Source organism: Gossypium arboreum, chromosome 8 (genome assembly GCF_025698485.1).
Source record: "Gossypium arboreum isolate Shixiya-1 chromosome 8, ASM2569848v2, whole genome shotgun sequence".
Classification (NCBI taxonomy): Eukaryota; Viridiplantae; Streptophyta; class Magnoliopsida; order Malvales; family Malvaceae; genus Gossypium; species Gossypium arboreum.
In genome coordinates this window covers 134,137,963-134,165,090 of record NC_069077.1, presented here as the reverse complement: position 1 = coordinate 134,165,090, position 27,128 = coordinate 134,137,963, and the positions used below count along the sequence as shown (strand labels likewise).

General features: G+C 35.0%; 6 protein-coding genes and 1 pseudogene across 6 annotated transcripts; 3 read left to right on the top strand and 4 right to left on the bottom strand.

Annotated features, from left to right (window-relative positions):
• The first annotated feature begins 4,850 nt into the window (after positions 1-4,850).
• Positions 4,851-6,684, top strand: LOC108468856 (40S ribosomal protein S27-2). Its single transcript, XM_017769715.2, has 5 exons — positions 4,851-4,990; positions 5,127-5,228; positions 5,318-5,346; positions 5,886-6,049; positions 6,306-6,684. The coding sequence occupies exons 1-4, from the start codon at positions 4,988-4,990 to the stop codon at positions 6,010-6,012; spliced, it is 261 nt and encodes an 86-aa protein (XP_017625204.1). The 5' UTR covers positions 4,851-4,987; the 3' UTR covers positions 6,013-6,049; positions 6,306-6,684.
• Positions 6,685-7,723: 1,039 nt separating this feature from the next.
• Positions 7,724-11,543, top strand: LOC108469599 (oxygen-dependent coproporphyrinogen-III oxidase, chloroplastic-like). The gene is made up of 8 exons (XM_017770518.2): positions 7,724-8,461; positions 8,557-8,632; positions 9,094-9,188; positions 9,687-9,770; positions 10,541-10,628; positions 10,733-10,857; positions 10,954-11,052; positions 11,183-11,543. The coding sequence occupies exons 1-8, from the start codon at positions 7,904-7,906 to the stop codon at positions 11,249-11,251; spliced, it is 1,194 nt and encodes a 397-aa protein (XP_017626007.1). The 5' UTR covers positions 7,724-7,903; the 3' UTR covers positions 11,252-11,543.
• LOC108469597 (uncharacterized) lies at positions 11,535-13,704 on the bottom strand. Its single transcript, XM_017770515.2, has one exon. The coding sequence runs from the start codon at positions 13,542-13,544 to the stop codon at positions 11,859-11,861; it is 1,686 nt and encodes a 561-aa protein (XP_017626004.1). The 5' UTR covers positions 13,545-13,704; the 3' UTR covers positions 11,535-11,858.
• Positions 13,705-13,751: 47 nt separating this feature from the next.
• On the top strand, positions 13,752-18,294 carry LOC108469598 (RCC1 domain-containing protein RUG3, mitochondrial). Its single transcript, XM_017770516.2, has 6 exons — positions 13,752-14,275; positions 15,311-15,450; positions 16,381-16,575; positions 17,178-17,306; positions 17,388-17,543; positions 17,850-18,294. The coding sequence occupies exons 1-6, from the start codon at positions 13,752-13,754 to the stop codon at positions 18,041-18,043; spliced, it is 1,338 nt and encodes a 445-aa protein (XP_017626005.1). The 3' UTR covers positions 18,044-18,294.
• LOC108469600 (zinc transporter 1-like) lies at positions 18,263-19,343 on the bottom strand (annotated as a pseudogene).
• Positions 19,344-21,154: 1,811 nt separating this feature from the next.
• On the bottom strand, positions 21,155-22,682 carry LOC108467750 (60S ribosomal protein L13-2-like). The gene is made up of 5 exons (XM_017768504.2): positions 22,546-22,682; positions 22,316-22,431; positions 22,080-22,213; positions 21,660-21,818; positions 21,155-21,560 (listed from the first exon to the last, which is right to left on the bottom strand). The coding sequence occupies exons 2-5, from the start codon at positions 22,422-22,424 to the stop codon at positions 21,339-21,341; spliced, it is 624 nt and encodes a 207-aa protein (XP_017623993.1). The 5' UTR covers positions 22,425-22,431; positions 22,546-22,682; the 3' UTR covers positions 21,155-21,338.
• A 1,959-nt stretch (positions 22,683-24,641) lies between these two features.
• LOC108469189 (zinc transporter 3-like) lies at positions 24,642-25,810 on the bottom strand. Its single transcript, XM_017770084.2, has one exon. The coding sequence runs from the start codon at positions 25,808-25,810 to the stop codon at positions 24,770-24,772; it is 1,041 nt and encodes a 346-aa protein (XP_017625573.1). The 3' UTR covers positions 24,642-24,769.
• Between the last annotated feature and the right edge of the window lie 1,318 nt (positions 25,811-27,128).

The following is a 27,128-nucleotide window of genomic DNA, read 5'->3' as shown; positions in this document are numbered from 1 at the left end:
AAACCCAACAATCCAACAAACTCTATGTTGCAGTTATCATGATTGCTGCCAAAACCCACAATCTAATTACCATGTCAATCTCGTATTACTTCGGAACCAACTCGATGTTAGTCTTTTTTTCCTTTGTGAAGTGGCAAAAGTTGTTAATGTATGATCAATAGTGGCAAAAGACATGAAAATTACATTGTCTTTTTTCTTCTTCTTTTTTAATTGTGAATTACTTTTAGTTTAATCTATTCATTTAATGTATTTTCCTTTATTTTGATGTTTCGGGTATTTTTGAATTGTATTTAAATGAAAAATAAAGTAAAACCATTATGAAATTGAATGAAAGTTTTGATAACGTGTTAATTGCTTTGAGAAATTGAGGGTTTCCACAATTTTGGCATGTTTTGCCAAGGAAAATAAAAAATGGAAGTTAATTTGATTGGAAAAAATTGTGAAAATGATTATGTTACTTTTTTTTTTTTTTATGATCTCGAGTTTTTTTTTCTTTTTCTTTTAGATAGAAAGTAAATAATTCACATGTGTCTACTTATTCAATGGAAAATTTTCTTATTTTCTCATGGTCATATGAAACAAATTTAATATTCATAATTTCGATTGAGTTTTAGTTTAGTTGACATCGACATTGTTGTCAGTGCAAGAGGACGTGAGTTCGAGTGCGCTAAAGTGCATGATTCTTTTATTTAAGGGTTGAAGAGGAGCTATAAGTAGTTTTAGGCATTGTATCAAAAAATAAAGATTAGGAATTTTGATGCTACACTCATATGAAAGGAAATAAATAAATAAGTAAACTAATATTCATAATCGTCATTTATTGTCTTCAATTGTTTACTTTCAAAATTAAAAGAGATTAAATTGCTCTATCTTTAGGGATGATTTACTCAATATCCATCTTTAGGGCTGATTACTCAATATCAAATTTAAGAGAGACAGAAGACATATTTTTATTAAAATTGGTTAGACACTATTAGGATGTTATGTGACATGTTTTGGTTTGGTTTTGAGGTGTTTTGAACAAGGTTTCAAGTTATCAATATGCATTTTTAAGGTTACCTTAATGTTTGGTTTAATTCAATCACCTAAATGACATATTTTGTGCCACATGGTTGGGTTACACCACCTTGTGTCACACATGGACTAATGACACGACTACGTGCCACTTGAAAATTCAATGCAAGTAGAAAACACGATTTATGATTGTCACATGGGTTGGCCACACACCCGTGTAAGCATTGTAGCTTGGGTAAGCTAGATTTTCACACGGTCACAGTTAGTTCACGGCCCAACCACACCGCCGTGTGACTTTTGTTGAATTTTTGCACTTTGATTCACATGACATTAGTGAGTTACACAGCCTGCATACACGGCCGTGTGACTCCAATGTTACACAATTTCAATTTGTCACACGGCTATGTGACCCATGTTTTGCACTTTTGTCTTTTTTTAGTGAAAAGTTTCAAATCATTCTTTGTTTGATTCTGAGTTGATTTCAGAGCTTTCGTAAGCTCGATTTAAGCCCGACCTTGTATGTAAAGCATGATTTGTATGATATATATGTGATTTAATGATTGTTTTAAAAAAAATATTTAAATTCGTATGTTTCTATTCTGTTAATTGTTGTAGTATCCTGTAACCCGATTTTGACGACAAAGATGGGTGATGGGTGTTACAATCATATAGTTTGTACCCAAACTTATCATGACTGTAACCAATGAAGATACATTGTCGAGTCTTGACATTCAATTTAGATTTCTTATCTTTCGAAACATGAACAAATGCCTTGCAATCGAGCAAGTACAGCTGATCATATGACACATCTTTATCAAACCAAACATTATCTGGTACATCACCTTGCAAAGGAACACTAGGAGACAGATTAATCACATGTACAACTGTAGACAAAGATTTAGCCCAAAAAGATCTAGAAAACTTTACTTCTGAAACCAAACATCTGACTCTCTTAATCAATGTTTGGTTCATTCTCTCGGCCAACCCATTCAACTATGGAGTCTTCGACGGTGCCTTCTGATGTTTGGTTCCCTGTAAACAACAATAAACATCAAATGGCCTTATATACTCACCACTATTATCATTACAATTTCACTTTAACTTCTTCCTAATCTCTCTCTCAAATGAAGCTTGAAATTGCTTAAATACATCAAGTACATGGTCCTTTCTTTTCAAAACACCCAAAGCTTCCACAAAAAATTATCAATAGAAGTCACAAAGTAAAGTGCACCACCATGTGACCTAACCTTTAACGGACCACAAACATCAGAATGAACCAACTTTACCAAATCTGACTTTCTCGAATGAGGATGAACTTAAATGAAACACTTCTTAGCTTTCCAATTAGACAAAGAATATAATTCTTCAGTGTAGCGTTCTTCAAACCCAAAACTTGATTCTTCTTGACCAAACAATTAAGCCCCTTATTGCTCATGTGACTAAGTCGCCTATGCCACAACTCTATTGAGTTATCATCTTCTATCACATTCACGATGCCTTGAGAAGTCGAAGCCTGCATCAAATACAAGTTAGAACTCTTCTTCCCTCAAGCCACAACTAAGGAGCCTTTAGTCAATTTCCATTGGCCTTCATTAAAAGTGTTACAAAAACTATCATCATCAAGCTTTCCTGTAGAAATTAAATTCAAACGAATATTTGATGCATGCCTGACATCTTTAAGTGTCAACTTGGTTCCATTGTTAGTGACTAAACTAATATCTCTCATGCCAACAACTTGAACAAAGTCGTCATTACCCATCTTCAACACCCGAAAATCATGAGAAGCATAAGATGCAAATAACCCCTTCCATGACGTAACATGAAGCAAAACACTGATGTCTATCACTCAATTAGTCTCATCATATGCTAGGTTGATCAAATTCTCATCACAAAGGAATAATTCCTCGACTTGCGTTGGCTTTTGTCTCTACCCTTTCCACCTTTGTCTTTGTCCTCCCCCTATTTTTGGTAACTAGAACCTTAGACTGTGATGAAGAACCTTGAGACCTTCTTCTCACCTCTTCATTCAACATACCACTCTTATCAATTTCCAATGTCATAATACACTTCGGAGTCGCATTAATGAGCAAAACTCGAAATGTTTCCCAAGAGTTTGATAGAGTAGCAAGAAACCAAAGCTCCATAATCTTATCATCAAATTTAATTCCCATACCAAGTAGTTGAACCAACAAGCCTTAAAACTCATTCAAGTTGTCGGCTATAGAAGTGTACACCTTATACCCGACCCAGTTGTTGAATCTCAATAAAATAATAATTTATTAAACTTTATAAAATAATTTGATAATTATGGAAAATCCAATAACACAATATATCAACAATCAATACAAATCAACCACAATATCACAAGAAAAAACAATAAATCGAGATACAATTTTACGTGGAAAACCCCTTTAAAGCAAGGGTAAAAACAATAGGACTTTGAAAATCCACAAAAAATTCCAGTATAATCAAAGTCTTGCTACAATATCACAATCAAGTCAAATAAAGAGTATACAACTCATACAAGGCTATTAATAAATAATCTCAAGCAAACTTTAAGAGGAGAGAAAATCACAAAAAATAGGTTGACTTTGAAAGTAGAAAACCTGAAGCTATAGTACTCGAAACAAAAATTAGACAGTACACTTTACAAATCTTTGAGTCTACTAGCTACCATAAAAGAATAACTTTAATGGACACCAAGCGAACCTCCAATTGAATAAAATATGAAAGTTGGTCTGTAGAAAAGAAACTATTTTTCTCTTCCACTTTTCTTTCTTTTTCATTGACTGACGACACAAACTTTTCACCATAAAAAAAGTTGTTGTTGCCACAGTACTTGTATATATATGTAAGGCACACAAATAGATGGGCTCCCATTGCCTAACAGTTATATGTTGGCTACTTTTGCCGCCTTATAAAAATAACATTGTTAGCTTATTGGGGTAACTTGTATGTCGTTTGCCAATTTTGGGTACCACACTAAACAAAAAAAAAAAAGTTAGAGACCAAATTAAGGAAAATTGTCAAATTTGTGATGATGATTTCTTTTATCATCATTCAACGACTATCAGGAACTAAAGTCCTCACATTCAGCTTGATGTTGGACTATCGCCACAAAAGGTGGCTTTGGTGTAACATCTTCCTCCTCCACTATTAAGGAATGTGTCGATGGGAAACGCTTTCTAATATAGTCATATTTACCACCTGTAAAGAAAATACTTGGAAGGCATTCACATTCAACACATTGGACCTCATTTTTAGTTTTAATATTTGAAAATAATGGTAGGTGTAGATTAGCACAAACAACCATCCTTACAAACCTACCTCTTATTCCATTATTTGCATTACAATCAATCTTAATAACTTGACCTATAGTGCTCCTAATGATTTTAAGAAACTCTTTTTATACATTACACTTGACGAACTTGGTAGTCTAATCCAGACAACCACATTATGCTAATGATCCTGTATTGTAGAAAAGGATGGTGTCTATGTTTGCAAATTAATTATTGTTCAAATACTACTCACAGACCATCAACCAGAACTTTCAGATAATCATTCTCATCCTAAAATTTAACTAAATAGTAATCGCTCTTTAGACCCAATAAATGTCAGTTTACTCTTACCCGATAATGCCAGTTCAAGTAAACGCCACATTGTTGATGGCATCAACAAAAAGTATCATGCGTTGTGTAGCAATTGAATACCTAATTATTTTAACATTGTTACAAAAATTGGACTGAACCTTGTGAGAGAGTGTAACTTTAGGTACCAAAAGTAAACTTAAAAAAAGGTTAAATACCAAAGTGGAAAATGAAAAATAACTTGAGGGCTAAATCGTGAATAAAAATTAAATTAAAAGGGCCAACAAACAAAACCCTAAAACCCAAACTTAGAGATCCTTCTCTTCAAGCTTGTTTTCAATTCAAAGGCCAAAAAGCCGCAGGCAAAACCCTTTTCCACTGCAACCATGGTAAATTTCTAATCGTCGTTTCCTCTTTCATGCTTGATGCCCGATATTTACAGTTGCATTCATTTTCAGGCTCTTTTTGTAATATTGTTCATTTAGTAAAATCTGAATCGTGCCGTTGTGTTCTGTGCGATTTTAGGTTTTGCAAAACGACATTGATTTGTTGAATCCGCCAGCTGAGCTCGAGAAAAAGAAGCACAAGCTCAAGCGTCTCGTTCAATCCCCCAATTCATTCTTCATGGTAGTTAACCTACCTTTCCTTGCTTTCGTATTCTGATTTGTTGTATATGGTGGATTAATTTTTTTTTTTTTTTTTGCTGAATCTCAAAGGATGTGAAATGCCAAGGCTGCTTCAACATGTAAGTTCACATTTGATTTTAGAATTTCGATTTTTTTTTTTTAAAACTCATGCTAATGATTTAGGTTTGTTTAACAACTTGTGAATTATCATTCTTAGTAAAAGATTAATAGTGTTAAGTTTGGTTCAATATATCTTTGATTGCAAATTTAGATAACCAATAAAAAATTTGTTTGAACCATGAAAAATACTAGATATATGCTTTTGAGATTTGAACGTTTTACCATTTGCTTTATATTAAAATCCATATTGTTTAGCTAAATGTATATTTATATATATCAAGTTCAATTAGCCTCACTGCTTGAATCAGTGATTTTGAATTCTCACCGGTTTGATTTCTGATTTGGTTTTTTTACAAATTGCAATGGTTGCAATGACATCCTTCAAAGTGAACCGGTTTGATTTCTGATTTGGTTTTTTTACAAATTGCAATGGTTCAATGACGTCCTTCAAAGTGAAGTGTATAGAATTGAAATTTGTGCAGGGTATTTGGGGTTCTTATTCTTATGGGCTATGCTTGTGTGTTTTGTTGATTGGCAGAACGACAGTATTTAGCCATTCTCAAACAGTGGTGGTGTGCGGTAATTGCCAGACTGTTCTATGCCAACCAACTGGTGGTCGAGCTAGACTCACTGAAGGTTGCTCTTTCAGGAAAAAGGGTGACTAATTCTCGCAGTCTGACGTAGGAAGACGGGTTTTGATTTGTATGTTTCTTCCCTTCTCTTGATGTGTTAAATTGGTCTTCAATTAAGTAGCAATGTCAATGATTTAGAAATGACCATATTGGTTTTTAATGAATGCATTGAGTTCTACATTTGGTCCATTCTCTTTACTGGTTTTAGGCAGAAATTTCCATCTTTTCTTTCAAGCATTCGTATCTAACCAGAACTCTAGATCCCAAATCCTAAACTTATTGAAAGTCAGAGATTAGTGAAAAACATTTTTGTATTTTGGGTGCAGGTGAATCTTCTATAATGTGATGTTAATTGGAGCAATGTTTCTCAGTTTGAAAATGCCATCTTGCAAAGGTTAACCTGCAAAGAAGTTACATCTAGAGGCGATGACTGTTAAATGGGGTTTTAGTGAGTTATCATTTCCTTGAGAATCAAGTAATCTATTTCGAAACTTTTAACCGTAATAGTTTTCGCTGTTAGCACAATTTTAGCACTTTACTTGGTGTTTTAAACGCATCGAATGATGCATTTTTTTTGCCCTCTGTTGTGTTGTTGTTTGTTATTTTTTATATTGTGAGGCCTTGGTCGAATTAAACAGATACTTGGTAATACACATCGGAAGGTGGTGCTATTCATCTGTGTCATTTCTCCGAAAATTATTTAAATTTGTTATTAACTTAACATTTAAATATTTTATGAATGATTTGAGGTCCGAGCTTAAGGCTTGGTCCGAGTGTGACTCGGTCCGAGTGTGACTCGAATTGTTAAAAAAAAAAAAAAACAACTATACCATAGCCTGATCAAAGGAGAGATTGGCTTTTATTCGCTTAACTCGTAGTGAGTTTAGTAAAATTTGAATATGATATGTTTAATAAATGTGCAACACATTTATAAGAAATTTTGAAAAAAAAAAAGGATGAGAGAATCTATAAAATCAAGCATTGTGGTATTAGGGTTTGAGTTTGATTTTTTTTTCATTTTGATACTTATTTATTCAAGAAAAAAATGCTTTGTATTGATTAAAAAAGATAATTTTTACGATTATATTTATGTTATGTTCAAATGCCATTTATAAAGTAATGAAAGAATTTAAAATAAATTAGAGATGCATCATTTTATTACATTATTCCAATTGTTAGATTAACTTGATGATAAACTTTAGTCAATTAAGAAATCATCGAAAATTCTAAGAGACCAATCCTATCAATGATGTATAAAATGTTAAGTCTTAGATGACTTATCATTTTCTTCAACATCTCAAATTTCAATTTTATGAATATTATATTTACTTTATTACTTTAAACGAAAATAGAATGAATAAGAATGACGACAGTTTTAAAGAAAACAATGTGAAGAAAAACATAAATTACAAAAGAATAGAGTGAATAAGAATGACGATAGTTTTAAAGAAAACAATGTGAAGAAAAATATAAATTATAAAAGAAAACTAGAGAATATTGTTGAAAAGTTATGACCATCAATCAACATGAAAACCGACATTTTTGCTAGCAAAGTTAAGATTTGATTTAGAATTTTTAGAAAACAATAATAAGTTTTGAATGATAGTTACTAAATCAATTAACTACAATTACATTATGTTTTTTTTTTAAGTATTATATGAAAATAATAAGTTAGATTATGAAAAAAAAAATAAAAAATTAAAATTCAGTTGGTAAAGGTCATATTAAAAGGAAAAAATGGATGATGCTATAGAGGTAAAAACCAAGGAATAGAGTGAGAGTAGTGGGGTGATCGACGATCCTTACCTTATCACACCTATTTTCTCTCTCCCCAATCCTTTCGTCATCTTCCTTTCGCTATAAATCAAAGCAAAACACTATTATAGGAGCTCAAAATCTCAATTTGTCTCCATTTTTATTTGCAATGCCACCACCAACAGCTGCCCTCTCTGTTCCTTCATCTTCTTCTCCATCTCTCTTCCCCCTTTCTTCCTTCTCTTCCTCCAATAATCCCCATGTCAGCAGCTTCTGCCCCGCCCCCACCACTCTCCCCAAATTCTCTTCCCTCTCCAAGCCCAAAACCCCTCTTCGCAACCTCACCCCTCTCTCCGCCGTTTCCATCGAGAAAGAAACCCTCATCTCCGAGCGCCCCCACACTTTCCTCCGTGACGCCGACGGAGGAGATGACGGTTCCGTCAGGTCTCGCTTCCAGCGCATGATATTGGAGGCCCAGGAAAGCGTGTGCTCTGCCCTCGAGGCTGTTGACGGAGCTGGCAAGTTCAAGGAAGACGCTTGGACGAGGCCCGGTGGCGGTGGGGGTATTAGTAGGGTGTTGCAAGACGGTGCTGTTTTTGAAAAGGCTGGTGTTAATATCTCCATTGTTTATGGTGTTATGCCCCCTGAAGCTTATCGAGCTGCCAAGGCTGCTGCCGATGATCAGAAGCCCGGTCCCATTCCTTTTTTCGCAGCAGGAATCAGCTCGGTAATTCATTGTTTCCCATTTTATTTTCTTGAATTTTGGTCAATTCCATTGAAAGATCCAAATGTGATAATACAGTATTTCGGTGTTTTTTTCAGGTTTTGCATCCAAAGAACCCGTTTGCTCCTACATTGCATTTTAATTATAGATATTTCGAAACTGATGCTCCTAAAGGTACTTAATTTATCCATTATTATTTCCTGTTGTTGCTACTGCTGCTGAAATGGTAGTTTAGAAGGATATGAATGCATTTCTTTTCATTGGCAATTCAGTAGCAATGAATATATGCTTTATAGTTTGCTTTCTTACCTGTTCTTCACAAACAAAAAGAGGGATAGTTTGTTGATGAAATTATTAAATTTGCGTTACTTACCTCAGTTGCTTTCACTGTACATTGTTATTGTGCATAGCATTAGTCTTTTTCGTGCATTCAGACTCTTCATTTTTATTAAAGTATTCCTGTTCAACACCCGTGCCCAAGACTTATTCAGACATGGGTCCAAAGACCCTCCAAATACAAGCAAATCTTTGAAAGAATCGAACATGCTTGTCTTAAAGACATATCTGAGTCTGACACTCACATTAGAGTCCAAGTAACATGGGTTTATTTTGCGACCCGTCTTTGAAATGTGCAGATGCTCCTGGAGCACCTAGGCAATGGTGGTTTGGTGGTGGAACTGATTTGACTCCAGCTTACATCTTTGAGGAGGATGTCAAGCACTTCCATTCAGTAAGTTGGATTTTTCTTTCTTTCTTATGCCCTTTTTCTTCTTTAATTCTACCCCCAGTAAAGCTTGAAATATCTGCATTTAGCAGGATTGAGAGACCAAGGAGGTTCACAAGTTAAATTAGTTCAAATATTGGTGGTTTCCATTTGATAAAGTAAAATTTGAAGAAATTCAAATATTTGAATAGAACCTTTTTATTTGAACATCTTACTAAATATTGTTTACAGATTTACTGGAAAGCACATTGATGAAATCCTTTAAAGTGTAGTAACTTCTGTTCCTTTTTAGGTTTTAGTATAACTTGGTACGTCAATTGGAGACTAACGTTTCTAGTACCATTGGATTGCACATGCCAATCTTAAAGGATAACCTGCAAAATTTTTATTCCTGTTGCAGTAGATATGTATGTAGAGATCATTAATTCTAGCTTGTAAAATATTATTTGGACAATGAAATATGTTTCTGGATGTTCTTTTGCTAATATTGGCTTTCATTTTTAGATACAAAAAAAGGCCTGTGACAAGTTTGATCCATCCTTTTATCCTCGATTCAAGAAATGGTGCGATGACTATTTTTACATTAAGGTATGGTTTTACCAGATCTTTTCAGTGTCATACATGATGTTCCATAATTTATTTTCCCCAGTTTTAGAGTTTTATAGCATTTGAATTAACAAACATAGAAAATATTCCCAGTCAATGCGTGACACTGTGATTATTGCTTTTTCATTTTTGCTCCATGATAATATTACTAATTATGTTTCATATTGGGGAAAGAGTCTTAAGAGTGTTGTGTCACAAACAGTGTAATGGTTATCACTATTGTCAAGTCATGCACCTAGGTGCTAGGATGCAGTGCAAACCAACTGAAGCACCTTCCATCAATTGGGTGAGATCACCCGAGATTAGGCACACTCCTTTTGCACTAAGCATGTTTTTCTTTTTAAGGTGAATGATGCCCAACAAGCTTAGCTTGACTTATATGCCTCTTTGGATTCCTTAGTTTGTAATCTTTTATTACCTATATTTTTAATATGTGCTATATTGGGAAGAATAAAAAATTGGGGTATTATACTTAATGGACAACGTTTTTTTTTTTTTGGTGAAATTGAAATGATTTGGTAACTATGAAACAGTCATCTACATTAAAGATAAAGTGGGTGTTATTTGAATTGGAAGCTTGGTGGTTTTTTCACTAACATCAGTAGCTTGTTTGGTGATCATAAATGTTCTAAGGGCTTTCTTTATATATAATTATTTCCTCTTGTTGACAATTCTCATAATTTTACCTTTTTCTCCATTTAATTATGAATTTAATTATTAAACTTTATGTTTACTTTTAATGCTATATGCAGCATCGAGGTGAAAGACGAGGGCTCGGGGGAATATTTTTTGATGATCTAAATGACTATGATCAAGAGATGCTTCTTTCATTTGCCACTGGTAATTCCTCAAGACTCAGATTAATTTTGAGTGTTCCCCACCTAAAGGAAGCAACTCTAGTGGATTTGTGTTTTTTAATGTACTAATTTACTATCAATTTGCAGAATGTGCGAATTCTGTGGTTCCTGCATACATACCAATCATAGAGAAAAGGAAGGATACACCATTCAATGAGAGCCAAAAAGCATGGCAACAGTTGCGAAGGGGCCGCTATGTAGAATTCAACTTGGTATTGAACTGATCAATAACTAAACTAGAGAGATTGGAAATCTTAAATTTCTCTTAAAATATGGGCTTTAAATTATATTTCATTTGTTAATGGAAGGTCTATGATCGAGGTACTACATTCGGACTGAAAACTGGAGGTCGAATTGAAAGTATTCTTGTTTCTCTTCCTTTATCTGCACGATGGGAATATGATCATGTAAGCTTCCTTCACTTTTCCGTCCAAGTTAAAAAAAAATTGACATAGTTCTTTGTAAATATTCACTGTGATATATTACCAAGAGAGTGTAACTTATAATAGAGGGTCTTTTTCTTTGTATGACATACAGAAACCAGAAGAGGGAAGTGAAGAGTGGAAACTGTTAGATGCTTGCATCAATCCTAAGGAATGGATCTGATACTTCTGGTCGAGTTTCTTTCAATCCTTTCGAAAATTCCCATTGGTTCCTTTATTTTTAAGATGCTCTCCTTTTAGGGAGTGCCTTCTTGCAGTAGTAGTTGTAAGTTTTAGCTTCATGGATTTGTTGTATTAATGTAAATCACGTGAATGTAATTAGATGCCCTATAATACGCATTGCTTAGAGTTAAGAGGTCTAACAGTTGCTAATGGATTGTGTATCTGTTAACATATTTGTGTACTTTTTTGGCCTCACATCTTTGTGTTATTAAAGTGAGAGGATCTTTTCATAAGGCTCCATCACTTTCATTAATAATTATCAATCTATCACTGTCCAACATTATATGCAGGATTATAGATCCATCAATATTAACGACGGACACATAGCAGTTAATAGCTTTATCAACAAAAGGTTGGTTGACTACTTCGTTGTAAAGTCAACTATGTCTAGTACTAGTAAAAAAAAAGATGATCCAAGATAATATACCATATTTCTGAACTTTCTTTCACCTATAGAAAGGCATATCCACAAAAACTTCGATGAACAGTGAAGATTACCGAATTCAAAAAGAATTTCCCTGAACTCCCCAAACACGATGGCATGACTCTTATTGTTGTGTTGAATTTTGATCTGGCCAATCGAGGAACTTGTACCCGAGAAGTGAAGGTGGTAGATATGACTGAGTTGAAGATGATGGGTTATCAGGGGGATATATATAATCCTTTCCATATCCAAGTTCCTTCATAAGTTTGGTTGGTGCATTCCTTAAATGAAGCGGCACTCCCTCATTCTGTCCTACAGATTCCCGAACAACCTTCTGTGCAGCTCCGATGGCTCGATACACGGAGATAGACTTAGGAGCCAAAGCCAAGTAAGCAGCACATTGTGCAAGAATCACATTGCACTCGGGCATGCCCAAGAAATGACAAGCTTGATAGCAGGCAACAGCTTGGTTTAGGGCTAATGGATCAGCCAACCCAACATCCTCACTGGCAAACCTTATTAGTCTTCGTGCAATGTATAGAGGCTCTTCACCTCCTTCCAGCATTCTTGCCAACCAATAGATCGCTGCATCCGCATCGCTTCCTCGCATTGACTTGTGGAGGGCACTGATCAAATTGTAATGCTCTTCCCCTGCTTTGTCATATGCAAGATGCTTGCATTGGAGAGCTTCTTTAACATCATCCACTGTAACAACTGCTTCAAATGAACCATTTTGTTCTAGTTGATTATCAGCCACTCGAGCAGCCGCCGTGGTGGCAGAGATTTCCAAAGCATTCAATGCCACACGAGCATCACCATCACAATTCATGGACAAAAATTCAATAGCATCATCCTTAACATCGACCCTCATGCCTACGCTCTGAGACAATCCCTTCTCATTATCATTAACTGATCTCTTCAAAAGAGTTTCAATATGATGGGGTTTTAAAGGATTCAATGTAAGAACCCTACACCTAGACAACAATGGTGTAATCAAATGAAACGAAGGGTTCTCAGTGGTTGCCCCCATAAACACAATGCTTCCATCTTCAATCACAGGCAAGAAAGAATCCTGTTGTGATTTATTAAACCTATGAACTTCATCAACAAAAAGCACAGTCCTCTTATTATTCTTAACCCTCATTTTCCTAGCTTCCTCAACAGCATCTCTAACATCCTTAACCCCACAAGTAACAGCAGATAAAGATAAGAATCGATACATAGACCGGTCTTGAGCCGAGTTAACAATGGATTTAGCAATGGAAGTCTTACCAGTACCAGGAGGACCCCAGAAAATAATGGAAGGGATTCTATTGCGATCAATAGCAGAATGGAGAAGAGAATTGTTACCCAGAATGTGTTCTTGACCAACAACTTCGAAAACAGTACGAGGACGCATCCGTTCCGACAAAGGCTCATGGGTTCGATCGGTTTTGCCTAGTTGAATGGTGGGTTTGGGATGTTGCAACTTTTGACGTTTGTTATGGAGCGGAGATGGGGTGGTGGAATCATCATCTGGGTCGTGTTCGGGTACAGTATGGATGCTTGGGGCGGTGGCAGTGGGTTCAGGAGATGAAGGGGAAGTGGAAAGCTTGGTGTGAAGATGGAAGAAGCGGTCGAGTTTTGGTTGAAAGGGAGGAGGAAAGGGGTTTGGGTTCTGGTTCTGGTTCTGGTTCGGGTTTGGATTGGAGGATTTGTGGGAAAGGATCCATTCGGTGGCTTTGAGGGTGGATTTGCCGCCGGTGGCCGCTAGAGCCTGTGCTGCTAATTCACTTGAGAACCCCATGCTTAAGAGCTGCTCCATCTCCATCGGAATCCGGCACAGCAATGGAACTGTAAAAATAAAAGGAACCCTTTTGAACGAGTGAAATAAATCTATTTATCCTCCATTTGTAGAATACAATAGGCACTAGCTAGGCCCCAAGTCAGCCTCCTCCCATTTCCCTATTGGCCCGAGTCTCTTTTTATTTATTTGTATTTAATTGCGAGTGCAGACTGAGACTGGGCCTAAAGAGTGATGGCACACCGCCTTTCAAGTCCTCTCTACCGCCGCCGCCTCTCTTCTTCATTTAGCACCGCCACCAAAGGCAAAGTTCCTCTTCTTTACAAAAGCCCAGAGATCAACGAAGACAACGGAAATGAAGCCGTGACACTCCAAGTCCTTTCATGGGGCAGGGGAGCATCAGGCCAACTAGGTGGTGGCATTGAAGAAATCAGAATATACCCATCTCCAGTAGCCAATCTCCTCTTACCCCGTGCTTCCTTTTCTCTCTCCCCAACCCCAGGCAAAACCCAAAACCAAGATCAAAAGGATCAAACTTTGCACTCGGTTGGGATATCATGCGGGTTGTTCCATTCGGGTTTGGTTGTCGGCGGCAAGTTGTGGATGTGGGGCAAAGGTGATGGAGGTCGTCTCGGTTTTGGTCATGAAAATCCTGCTTTTGTGCCTACTTTGAACCCTCACTTGGATTCTGTTTCCTTTGTCGCTCTTGGTGGTCTTCATTCTGTGGCTCTAACTTTCAAAGGCGAGGTCTTTACTTGGTCAGTTCTCTTCGTCTTCCTTGATGTTGATCCAATTCTAGCTATTATCCTTGATATAAAGAACTTTGCTCCGTGTTATTTTCTCCTTTGAGTGATTTTTGATAATTAGTCAGCTGAAACATACAGTTGACTAGATACCAGAAACTAAGTTTATAACATTATATGAGAATTCAAGTTGATATTCAAAAAGCTTATTCAGGATAACAGAAGAAAAATGATAGTGGAAGTGGAGCCTTTTTCTATGGTTATAGCCTTAGCGTTATAGGTCAGTGGAATGAGTTAAATCTATTGGAGAGGAAACATGGGATTGAGGAGATAGATAAATGAAAGATAGGTAGAGACTACGTGAGCTCTAGTTTTGATGATTGAATGTATGAATGTTACTTCAATGTATGTTAAATATAGAAGGTTTATATGGATCAATGAGGTCAAACATCTTTTTCAAGATCAAGCTCAAGATTTCTTATACTACTGCACCAGAGATGTGTGATTAACGAATACCCATTAGAATGTTTTCTATCAGAATTCACATATTAGAGATATAAAATTGAAGCTTTTAAGTAAACCAAATGATTTATAATCATTAATCCTACTGCAAGAATTTTGGATTTTCATTTGTTTTTTGTACACTTTTTATTCTTTTTCCCTTTTAAATAAGTTATAGAGTGAGAGAGTTAGATAAGGAAAATAGATGTTATTTTGAGATCTGTATCCTGGAAATTATTTGGGTAAAAGCTGACCATGATTAGGGACTTTGTGGTAGAGGCCGTCCTTACCTCTCATCTGACAAGTGTGTTGGAGAGGTGGAGCAGAAAGACAGTTCAAGCTAGTTCTTTGTAGATGTTCTTTTCTTTTTTTTTTTTTTATTTGATTAACTATCAACTGAATCCTCTTTATAGGATAGAAGTGGTGAAGCTTTTTTCTTAATTAGCTGTCTATTAAGTTACGAGTCTGTGGTACTCTTGCTTCAGTTGAATTGTTTTTGGCCAAAACCATTAGTACAAACTATTTCTCTTCTTAAAATGAAGTCTGCAGGGGTTATGGGGGTTTTGGTGCACTTGGACATCGCGTTTATCATAGAGAACTCGTCCCAAGATTGGTAGAAGGCAACTGGAGTAGAAATATACGACATATCGCAACTAGTGGGACACATACTGCTGCCGTCACTGAATCAGGTTTTCAATGTTGTCAATCATCATAATATAGACCTCGACTGCCTTTACCTGTGATCTTGCTTTATGAAACTCATGTCAATGATTAACTTTTGTCATTTTAATGAATCATGGTACGTAAAGCCCCTGTGCTTAGAATGTGGAAACAATTAAGAAATAAATTGAACCTGAATGTATGTTCTCAAAAGACAAAGATACTTAATGCAATCTCAATACTTATTACATTTCTAGTTTATCATCGACTTTTTGGAAGAAAATCATCAACTTTTTGGAAGAAAATTTGCCTCAAGCCATAGTATAAGATTTGATTTTTTACAAACCTGGGTAATTTGAATGCAATGCAATATATAATTTTTCAAGCATCATACAGCTTATGCTCTGCTTTCTTTTTGTGTATCTTTGTATGTTCAATAAATTGTTTAATAAACGAAGGTGAACTTTCTGAACCATCAAACTGCAACACTAGTCTGTAAAATAACTTCTGACATGCTCGGTACTTCCATTTCCCTGTATGTGGAATCTCTCTTGTCGTCAGATATGAAAACTGATAAAAGAAGTACATTCAGAACAGAGAAGATTATAATACTTGCTATTTAGCACATGGATAACATGCCCTGCAGCATTTTTGTCTGTACAGAAGGTAAAATATAGTAGAAAGGAGAAGGGAAGAGTGTATTGATGGCAGAAGGGCTTGGTTTATTCATTAACCATAAATTGAAACTTTGAAGAAGAATGCAGCAAACAATGGGAAATCGAAGGAGAATCGTGTACCTTAATGTATGCTGAAAAATTAACAAATTGGTGTTATTAACAGGTTTTAGATATCATGCTATCTGTCATGTGTGCTCATTTCTCACATTATAGGTGGTCATCTTCGTATATATGTTTTGTTCCTTTGCCTGATCTGAATACAGCTGTTATTCGTTGAATTAGGAGACTTGTACACTTGGGGCCGAGAGGAAGGGGATGGTAGATTAGGTCTTGGTCCTGGTCGGGGCCCAAATGAGGGAGGTGGACTTAGTATCCCATCCAAAGTGAAAGAATTACCTACTCCTGTTGCTGCAGTTTCTTGTGGTGGTTTCTTCACAATGGCATTGACAGAGGATGGACAACTTTGGAATTGGGGTGGTAAGATCTCTCTACCTGTCTATATATTTTACATTTCGTTATATCGTTCCTATGGGTATTTAGTTATTTTTTATCCAAAAGATAGATTAGAAAGATAGTTAGTATCTAATGTCTACTGAGACAAACACTAATTAAGGAGCAAAACGTAGCCAAAATATAATACCACGACTTTAAATATTTTCTGAAACTTGTACTCTTGTTTGCCAAGCATACTACATGGACAGGCAACATGGTTAGCTTGAAACTAGGAATTAGGGTCAACAAGGTGTGAGTTATGGTTATAGTAGAGCATGGGGAAAAATATGGTTACTGCATACTGAAAACTGAAATCTTACAGTACTGGAACATGTAGTGAGCCTGTTGAGGATGGCTTGAGGATTAAAGAGCTTGGTTTAGTTGAATTCATCAATTTACTTCCTTATCCTGCTTTTTTTTCATTTGATCTTTTTAGTTTGTGGTGAAGATATCTTTATATTGATTTCCTGCGACTTGATTTTTATTTGTTTGTTTTGACTATTTTCATTTTATCTATTTCACGATGCATCACCTTCCTGGAATAGTTTGCTCAATCCTATCTATATATATTTTTTATGTTTACTCAGCAAACTCTAACTATGAGCTTGGAAGAGGTGATAAGGTTGGTGGTTGGAAACCGAAACCAATTCCCAGCCTTGAAAGTACTCATATCGTTCAGATAGCAAGTGGTGGATATCATTCTCTTGCATTAACAGGTAAAACTAGTGCCACATGTCCTTTTTTTTCCTTTTGTTGGTATACTATAATTATTGATTATTCCTTCTGTATTATTTTAGATGAAGGTAAAGTACTTTCATGGGGCCATGGGGGACATGGTCAGTTGGGCCATTCTTCTATACAAAATCAAAAAGTTCCTGCAACAATTGAAGCTTTGGCTGATAAACGTGTTGTCTATATCGCCTGTGGAGGTTCATCTTCGGCAGCTATAACCGGTATGTTATGTATATGTCTTTGGTAAATATTGTGTATTAGATAGCTCAAGCTTGTAGTTTCAATCATATAACAATTTAGCCATGAAAAGTGTCCACCCTTTTATATCTTTCATATTTATGCAGTCAGAAATAATGTCAGCTCTTAAGTAAATCTATTCCAGTATGAAATATTCAAATATACGACTTTTTTGCTCAGCAATATAAACTAGTTTCATAGCTTTCTCGGACCTAGGTTCTGTACATAGCCCTAACAATCAACAACTGAGCTTGTATGTGCATTTTACTGATATTTTTGGTTCTGAACAGATGAAGGGAAGTTATACATGTGGGGGAATGCAAAAGATCAACAACTGGGAGTTCCTGGATTACGAGAGGTTCAAGCAAGTCCTGTTGAAGTCAATTTTCTAATGGAGGACGACGGATTGGGAACCCATAACGTGCTATCCGTTGCAGTCGGTGCATGCCATGCCATGTGTTTAGTCTCGAGATCACGTTGTTAACGATGATGTGATAAAACAAATTCACATACGAAACTTTAACAATAGGGTCTGCAATTTTGTTTTGAAGGACACAATGAGTTCCAAGGTTGAGTCCATGGCGAAGTGATTCCCAATGAGGGTAGGCAAACAGCATTAAAGAAGCTAACATTAATCTCCATTGTTACATATTTAAGCCTTCTGAGATTTGCTGCCTACTCGATTTAATAATAAAATAACAAATCAACATCGAGCCTTCAATCTTGGCTGCAAAATGCATCCACCGAGTATGAACTTGAAAGAACTGATGAAAAGTGAGTGCAGCCGTCAATAGTTTTATAGTCTTAGGAAGTTTCGAAGCACCCAAAAATGTCCCTATTATCACAGAGTGCATCACTATTCTCAATTCCAAAACCTGTGATACTAGGTATCGAAGAAGCTGAGTTGAAATCGAAATTGAACTTGCATGAGTATGAACATGTACAGCATCTATATCATTTTCCTCTGTTCTCTCCTCTTGGTCGCCATGGGCCTGTTGGGTGATATTTCGGTGTGACTTGGTGTAATGAGAAGTAGCAAACGTATCTACCAACAACGTAGTAATCGGACAAACGAGAAACTTCCACCAAGGGTTTTCATCGAGGCAATGAGATGTGAAGTTCTCGGTAGCATCGGGTAGAACATGGGTAAACCTAGAGAGCAATATGACGCATGCCGCAAACGCTTTGATGACGAAGAAAACGTCCTTTTCTGGATATAAAGCAAGGATAGTTTTTCCTAGTAGCGGAAAACAAACACCGATGGCTGAGGCTACAAGAATGGAAACTATAGCGGCCATCTTGTACTTCAAAGCGAGTGCCTTGTTTCGATCTTCATTCTCGAGTTCGCATGTGCAGTCTCCTCGTACCAGTGGAGGAAACAAGATTGAAAAGGGAGAAAATGTGTTGATCTGGGGTTGGTTGAATTTGATCATGGTTGGGACATTGTGAGCATGAAGCATGAAAGTAAAAGGGATTGCTTACAACGCCCCACTATAAATAACACTTCCTCTTTTACTTTCCCTTCAATCCCTTTCATAGTTTCCCAACCATATCAAATTCAACCAAGCCCACTCTTCACATTTCTTTCCTTTTTTTTAATCTTGTTTTCTCCCTTGGTATGAGGAGATTACCCAGTGAACTCGAGAACGAAGATCGGAGCACGCCACTAACTTTGAAGTACAAGGTGGCCGCTATAGTTTCGATTCGTATAGCTGCATTTGGAGGGGGTACTAGTCCAACTCCCTCATTTGTTGGCTCAACTTCACACCAACAATGCCACTTATAAGATTGATCATGCAAACTCAACTTCACACCTAATTCAACTGATAAAACTACCAATTCTTAATTTAATAATAAAATAATAGAATCAACAATAAAAAAAACCAAATAAATAATAGTAGTCATTTTATAAATTATAACAGTAAATTTAAATATTTAAACTAGCTAAATTTCGATTTAAATGACTTTAATCATTTTTTTACTTGGTTCAATTAAGTATTTTACTAGTTCAACCCTTCTTTAGTTTAATGGTATCAATTGAGCCAATTTTTTCGATTCTATCAAGAACATATCAAGAACATGGAACTTTTTAAGAGAATTTTTTATTTTAACATTGCATCCTTACTTTTATAACAATATTAAACTTAAAAATATGATGAAACCTTGAAATTCATACATTGTTCTCGTGATTTCAAACATTAACTTGATTCTCTCTTCCAATTCTATCTTTCTTGAATCCAAATTAATATTCATGTTCACCATGGTCTTCTTATCATTTTTCCCTCTTGGTGGCTATGAAAATTCTTTTGATTTCTATATGAAAATAGTAAATTTTAATAGAAAGGACCAAATCGCAAAAAAACAAAACTTTCTTTTCTTCAAGAATGGTGGATGTGAGCTTGAAAGATGGAGAAATTTCTATCATCTTTTATTTTTATTTTTAACCATTAATTAAATAATAAAATATTTTATATTAAAATAGTCTTGCCAATCAAAATCTAAAACAAATATTCATAATTATCATGGTATGTTAAAAGTATTAATTAAAAATAAAAAAATTAAAGCAACATGAAATCAAAAATACGAATTTGAGTAAAAGAGGATTCAAACCCGAGACATAAGAAAAAATCCACTAAAATTTAACCATTTAACTAAAAAAGCTAATATGTAAAAAAGAACGCATTTTATAAAAAGTATTTTCAAAATACACATCCTATACGATACATTTTGTACCACCTCAATTAAACTCATTTCACGTTCCTCTCTTCCAAATCGATCTATTTTTTAAATATATAAAAAAATCTCTCAATATTTTTAAAATCAACATATACTTAAAATTTGTCCCAAAATATTAATACTAAATTACAATGAATAATTTTATTATTTTTATTATAATTTATTTCATCATTTTATAATGTTAACAAATTTAAATACCACTTAACTACATATTAGTTTAGCACTTGAGCTTTGTTTACCATTGAACATGAAAACCCATTTCAACCAGAGAAAAAAATATATATATATATATATATAGATAAACAAGTAACTTTTCAAACCAAAACCTCTTGATTTCAAATTGAAATTTTAACCCAAACAAAAAATGTTGGCTTTTTCGATAAATTTATTATTATTTAACCCCATTAAATCTTTTACTTAAAGAGGTGATGTCTAAAATGTACATTTTAGCTTTTTTCAAAAGTACTATCGGATAGCAATAGTAAACACTATCAAATTCTTCAAAAACACTTTTTCAAAAGAACTTTTCAACCTCAATGATAAACCAACCCACTTTCCAAAAGTTTCAAAAGTTATGCTAAACTAACCTAAACCTAATTTCCATAAATAGGTAACTGTCAAATACCCAGACTTCATCGAAGGCTAAAACCAAGGATAACCAGATACAATGTAAGCTTTCTACAAGATATCACTAAATCTAAAGGTCAACCTTTTAGAAAATGTTCTCATTCATATTCAGACACCATAGCTACAAAGAGCAGCACCAGAAGCAATATGAGATCTAATCATATGGTTCAATAGCAATCAATCATGTTGGTAAGACTTGCATCATATTACTAAATATTGAGCACAAAGGGAATTATGAAATGGCAGATCTCGTCTCATCTCATGTCATTGATTAAATACTCGAAATCAAGCTTACAAATTTTATACCGAAGTTTTCTAAAAGCTGTTCTAAAACTGTCTGATGATATTAAAAACAGAATGAACTAATGCTTTTAACCAAGTCAAAACAGCAGAACATAGCCCTTGAAAAAACCACCTTACTTCTTATCTTCCTTCTCAGCCTCAGCAGCCTTCTTCAATCTGGCACCGATATATCGCGCATTCGTACGTTCAACACGAAGCTTGTTGTAGGCCTTGAATGACTTCATCTCCTCGGTGACCTTCACCAGCTCAACAGAAGGCTTCTCACGAGAAATAGGCATGTATGGTCCTTGCACTTGGGTTGCAGTTGCAAGCTCCTCAGCAGTAGAATCACCAGCCTACAGGGACAACAAAACAAACAACATTTAGAAACACCAAACAACACATAAAGGATTCAACAATTACACACTGAAAATAAAACCCTATACAAGGTTTACCTTAGACTTGCGTGCACGTCTTGGGAAGACAACAAGTTTGGCCTTGTAAGTATTAAGCCTCTGAACATTGGCTTGAAGACCTTCAAGAGATCGGTTCTTACGACGGTGATCAACTGATATACCGATGGTGGGTGCAAGTTTCTTTGAAATACCCGCAGCCTGGTCAGAAACAACGGTTAGCACTTAGGAACGTGAATTCGGTGAAGCCATATGCAAAAAAATCAAGATGGGAAATCCATCTTATCTAAACACACTAAACATAAGAACTATACACATCCATTTACAAGCTTACAAAAGCACCACTAAGATTCAAATGAAGCTTATAAACTTGATAGTCCACAGCTAAAATTGAAAACCCACAAATCTAATATAAGATTAAATGGAAAACCCTAAAACCAGAGAATATAAAAAGATCCATACTTTAAGCTCTTCATGGGTGAAACCCTTGCCAGCTCTCAACTTCATGTTATACTTCAAAGTCTGTCCATGGACAATAGGGCGTAGAGGTCCAGCAGTTGGCCTTGGGAAGATCCTCACGGCCTTCTTTTGCCTTGCTGCAAAAAACCCAAAACCCCATTACAAATCAAATGTTAGCCAATGAAAAAAACATAATCATTAATTTACCAAAAAAAAAAAACCAAAGTAGATTAGCTCACCAATTCTTCTTCTAGCCTTCCTTGCAGGCTGATTGAACCAAGTTTTCACATAGTTCTGCCAATGCTTCTTGAAATGGCCATTTGGCACAACATTGTTATGTTTAACCATGGCTTACCTGTGTGATTTAGCATAAACAAAACAAACCAAACCAAACCAAAATGTTAAATGATGATAACAAAATCTGAAAATAAACTTGGGGAAAAGAAATCAGAGAAAAGAAAGAGAGCACCTTTGGCTGGGAGGGATACTGACGGCGCAAGAAAAATTGAGCCTATGGCACTCCGTTTAGGGTTTTTCAAGCATGTAAAAGGTATATTCAAGTAGAATGGGCTAACTTTTGAAAGCCCAAACGAGGTGAATTACCAAAAAGCACAAATTTTTTTTTAAACCTTGGAATTTATACTATCTAATTTTCCCCCATAAGATTTAGCCTTTAATTTGTATTAAAATATAATAAAAATAATTACATAATAAATATATTGATTAAAAATAGATATAATTAACTAAAAATATTGAAAATCATGAAAATTTGGATTCAAATCTTTATATTTCTATTTTTCTATATAAAATATATGAAATGGTAAAAACAATCTTAAAATAATATAATTTACTTTATAAAGTAAATATTTTGTCATTATTCAAGTGAGTTAGTACGGATTGACTCGTAATATAAAACTTAACAAAAGGTTTAATATTACTAGAGGTGAAATAAATTGTAAAATAAGAATATCTTCATCGCTATCCAACTAAATTGATATCGATTGACTTGTAACATTAAACTCAATAAAATTTAAGATTAATAGAGATAAATAAAATAAAAGTATTTTTATTATTATTTAATTCAGATAATTTAACTCGTACCAAATATCATTAATTTTTAATTGTTTTAATTAAATATTAGCTAAACTATAAAAACAAACATTTATGCATAGTTTAAATTACCTTTTGATCATTAAATTTTAATTAATTACGTTTTGATCACTAATATTATTAATTTATAATATTTCAATCAGATTATATACATTTTTGAACTTGTACTTTATTTCCTCCCTCGTCTCTCCCTACTCCCTGTTCTTAGTCATTGCCAAACCTTCAACTGATGCACACCAGCACCCAACGCTCAGCCATTGAACATCTTAAACCACCATCTTCACCATTCAGCTCCCCCAACCAAACCAGCAACACCAAACTTACACACCATACACTTTCTCGGTTTCTCCCAACTCACCCTCTCCAATAGCTCATTTTCTATAACCTCACAACATTCACTCCTACCATCTACACACCCCACAATTCAACATCACCACCGTTCACCATCATCTCCACCTCTCTCGACCCCACTGCCTCCACTACACTGATCGCTCTTTACACGCTATCCTTATTACGCCCATAACCGAAATCAAATCCCACTACTCAGCAACAACAAACAAACAAACAAACAAAAGGGTATTCCTGAATCCCACCGAGAAGGAAGCGAACAACTGAAATAAAAAAATCAGCAATCGGAAATTAGAAAGAAAAAAGTGAGAAGAGAAGAAGTGAATCAAGGTAAATCCAAGACCCATTTGGGGTTTGTGGGTCTTTTAAGTTTCAGGGTATCAATTGGAGAATCCCCATGGTGAAAGGAGGCGTTGGAATAATAGGAAGACACGGCTAAAGCATCGTGGCGGTCAGACGACGACGAAAGGCTGATCAGGTCACTCCTTTCCGATCTTTGGCTTTGTGTTTTCGAAGCTCTCAAGTGAGTTCTAAGGAAATCTAATCTGAGAAGGTGAAAGAAGATGAAGAGGGGAGCATTTTGGAGGTGAGTTTGGTCGGAAATAGCACCGAACAACGGTGGCAATAGTTGGGCGGCGGATAGGTTAAAAATTTTTAAAAAAGAAGTTATAAAACCCATATGATCTGACGTGAAAAATGAAAGGGAAGAATAAGGGGAAATTTGCCTTTAGTCCCTAGAGTCAAATTTTAATTGCACAATTTGTTGCATGTCAGACTTCCCTAACATTCTATAACATTTGTTAAGTGAGCTAGGCCTAGTTATTAAAATGTTACAAATTGAAAATATTAGACTAAAACATATCAAATTAAAATTCAGGCACGAAAACGTAATTTAGATTATAAATAAGTGATTATCTTTATAATTTACCCTTAAATCTTACTTTAATAATATTAATCTTTAAATAATTTTATTAATCAAATTGATGTCTAATTAACTCGTAACAATTATTTATTAAATTTAACCAAAATAAATTTTCAAAAATTGAAATTTTAGTATTAAAAATATCAAATTGAATCCACAATTTAAATAAAAAATATTTCAAAATTAAAAATGTATTAGGAATTGAAATTAAAATTCACCAAACAGATAAATATCTGAAATTAAAAATACAATGAATCTTATTATCCTGAAAAAGAATGAAGAAACTTTTGCATTGAATTGTAGTATACAAGTTTTAAGCCCACACAGCTAAAAGGGACATTAGAGCAGAGCCAAGAAGAAGGGAAACACCGGCGCTTGCACCCACTTTTCCATTATTTTGCAACTTTGGGTTCATGAAATCAGCAGCCAAAAGATCCACCAGCGCCATATATATTAAGATCCCCGCCGATGCCGCATTCAACATCCCTTCCACAACTAATGCCGTCGGGCTGTTCTCATTGTATGTATTTGATATTCCTATTCCTATTCCAATTCCCACTGGCGTCGTCAATGCGAAAAACGGTACCATAATCGCCACAGATCGAGCCTTGAGTTTTGCCTGCAAAATGCATCCACCGAGTCCCATGCCTTCAAAGAACTGATGAAAAGTGAGTGCAGCCACCAATGGTTTTATAGTCTTGGGACTTTCAGAAGCACCCAAAGATATCCCTATTATCACAGAGTGCACCACTATTCCCAATTCCAAAACCTGTGATACTACACGGTATCGGAGAAGCTGAGTTGAAACTGAAATTGAACTTGCATGAGCATGAACATGCACAACATCTATTTCATTTTCCTTTGTTTTCTTCTCTTCGTCGCCATGGCCCTGTTGGGTGTTATTTAGGTGAGGCTTGGTGTAATGAGAAGTGACAAACGTATCTACCAACAACGTAGCAGTCGCGGATACCATCGCGACTAATCCAGCAAACGGAAACTTCCCCCAAGGGTTTTCATTGAGGCAAGGAGATGTCAAGTTCTCAGTAGCATCGGGGAGAACATGGATAAACCCAGTGGACAATATGACACCGGCCGCAAAAGCTTTGATGACGAAGAAAATGTCCTTTTCAGGACGTAAAGCATCGATAGTTTTCCCTAGTAGCGGAAAACAAACACCGATGGCTCCAGCTACAAGAATCGAAACTATAGCGGCCATCTTGTATTTCAAAGCTAGTGGCTTGTTCCGATCTTCATCCTCGGGTTCACATGTGCAGCCTCCTCGTACCAATGGAGAAAACAAGATGAAAAAGAAGCAAAGAAATGTGAAGAGTTGGGTTTGGTTGAATTTGATCATGGTTGGAAAACTATGAAAGGGATTGAAGGGGAAGTAAAAAAGGAAGCGTTTTATAGTGGGGCATTGAGAGCATGGAAGTGTCATTTGGATTTTGTAAATGATGGAAGAATAATGAGGTCATATTTTCTGTAGATAAAAGAGGAAGTGTTTAGAATTGTTTGGGAAGATGGAGAGGTGTTTATAGAATGTCGACATAACAAATATTTATTAAGGAAATTCAAAACCTTCCCTATATATGTTACCGGCCACGCTTAAATTCGTTACCTTCCAAGTATTATTTGGCCATCATTTTTTCCAAAGAAGATCAATTTATATGAAAACATTAAAGTTAAAATATTTGTTCTATAATTCCAAAGAAGATCAATTTATATGAAATCATAAAAGTTAAATTTGTTACCGTAATCTTTTGAAATAAAAAACCTCAGTTGTAATGAATCTAAATCAAACAAAATATTTTTAACAGTTAGATTTAAATTTTAAATTTTAAAATAAATAATTTAAATTTTTACAAATAAAAAAATATAAAAACTAAATTCTAATATAGAGACTGTTCTTGAAAAAATTGAACACTTCATTAATAAGCTAACTTGAAGTTTTAGCAAAATACTTTTTAAAATATATTAAAAACCATAAAACAATATTTAACTAAAAGATATGATTTTTTTTATATTTTTAAATTATTTATAAACCTTGCAAACCCTTAACTAATTAAATTAAAGTAATGTTATGAATATTAAATCCACAACCTCTAAGATGCTGCAATAATAATAGTGTTATCCAATAAAAATTACTCATAAATTTTGATCGAGTGCAAGAGTGGATCTAGGGAGACTGGTAGTGAAATTTTGACCTGAGTCTCTCTAAAATGAAATTTATTTATTTAAATTTTTATAATTTTAAAATTTTAAATTAGTAATAATAAAATTATATTATGATCTATCAAAATAATAAAATTAATTTAATCTTTTATAATCTTTTAAAAATTATAAAATATAAATTATTAAAATAATAAAATTATATTTTTACTATAATAAAATATATAATTTGATTCCGTTACTAAAAAAATTTAATTTCGAGCGTACAGGTGAATTTATTTTTAGTGTTGTACATGGAACTTTCAATTTTTTTCTGACAATCGTCTTCCATCCAGTCTTCCCATCAATCCCCTTGATCCGGTCTCTCGATATAATAAAACGTTCTGACCACTTTGTGGTCTCTTTTTAATTGTTGTTTCTCACCAGCAAGCCCCCGGTCTCATCGCTTGAAGCCGCCGTCGCCACTGGTCTCTTTCCGGTCGAAAAACGACTTTCTTAGTTAC

Excerpts from the sequence above, each read along its gene's own strand:
- LOC108468856 (XM_017769715.2), top strand. Across the intron at positions 5,229-5,317 it reads CCCCCAATTCATTCTTCATG|GATGTGAAATGCCAAGGCTG; the intron begins GTAGTTAACCTA and ends TGAATCTCAAAG. Across the intron at positions 5,347-5,885 it reads TGCCAAGGCTGCTTCAACAT|AACGACAGTATTTAGCCATT; the intron begins GTAAGTTCACAT and ends GTTGATTGGCAG.
- LOC108469599 (XM_017770518.2), top strand. The coding sequence starts at position 7,904 with ATGCCACCACCAACAGCTGCCCTCTCTGTTCCTTCATCTTCTTCTCCA. Across the intron at positions 8,462-8,556 it reads TCGCAGCAGGAATCAGCTCG|GTTTTGCATCCAAAGAACCC; the intron begins GTAATTCATTGT and ends TGTTTTTTTCAG. Across the intron at positions 10,629-10,732 it reads GCTTCTTTCATTTGCCACTG|AATGTGCGAATTCTGTGGTT; the intron begins GTAATTCCTCAA and ends ATCAATTTGCAG.
- LOC108469597 (XM_017770515.2), bottom strand. The coding sequence starts at position 13,544 with ATGGAGATGGAGCAGCTCTTAAGCATGGGGTTCTCAAGTGAATTAGCA.
- LOC108469598 (XM_017770516.2), top strand. The coding sequence starts at position 13,752 with ATGGCACACCGCCTTTCAAGTCCTCTCTACCGCCGCCGCCTCTCTTCT. Across the intron at positions 17,307-17,387 it reads TCATTCTCTTGCATTAACAG|ATGAAGGTAAAGTACTTTCA; the intron begins GTAAAACTAGTG and ends GTATTATTTTAG. Across the intron at positions 17,544-17,849 it reads ATCTTCGGCAGCTATAACCG|ATGAAGGGAAGTTATACATG; the intron begins GTATGTTATGTA and ends GGTTCTGAACAG.
- LOC108467750 (XM_017768504.2), bottom strand. The coding sequence starts at position 22,424 with ATGGTTAAACATAACAATGTTGTGCCAAATGGCCATTTCAAGAAGCAT. Across the intron at positions 21,819-22,079 it reads TCACCCATGAAGAGCTTAAA|GCTGCGGGTATTTCAAAGAA; the intron begins GTATGGATCTTT and ends GTTTCTGACCAG. Across the intron at positions 21,561-21,659 it reads GACGTGCACGCAAGTCTAAG|GCTGGTGATTCTACTGCTGA; the intron begins GTAAACCTTGTA and ends TTGTCCCTGTAG.
- LOC108469189 (XM_017770084.2), bottom strand. The coding sequence starts at position 25,810 with ATGATCAAATTCAACCAAACCCAACTCTTCACATTTCTTTGCTTCTTT.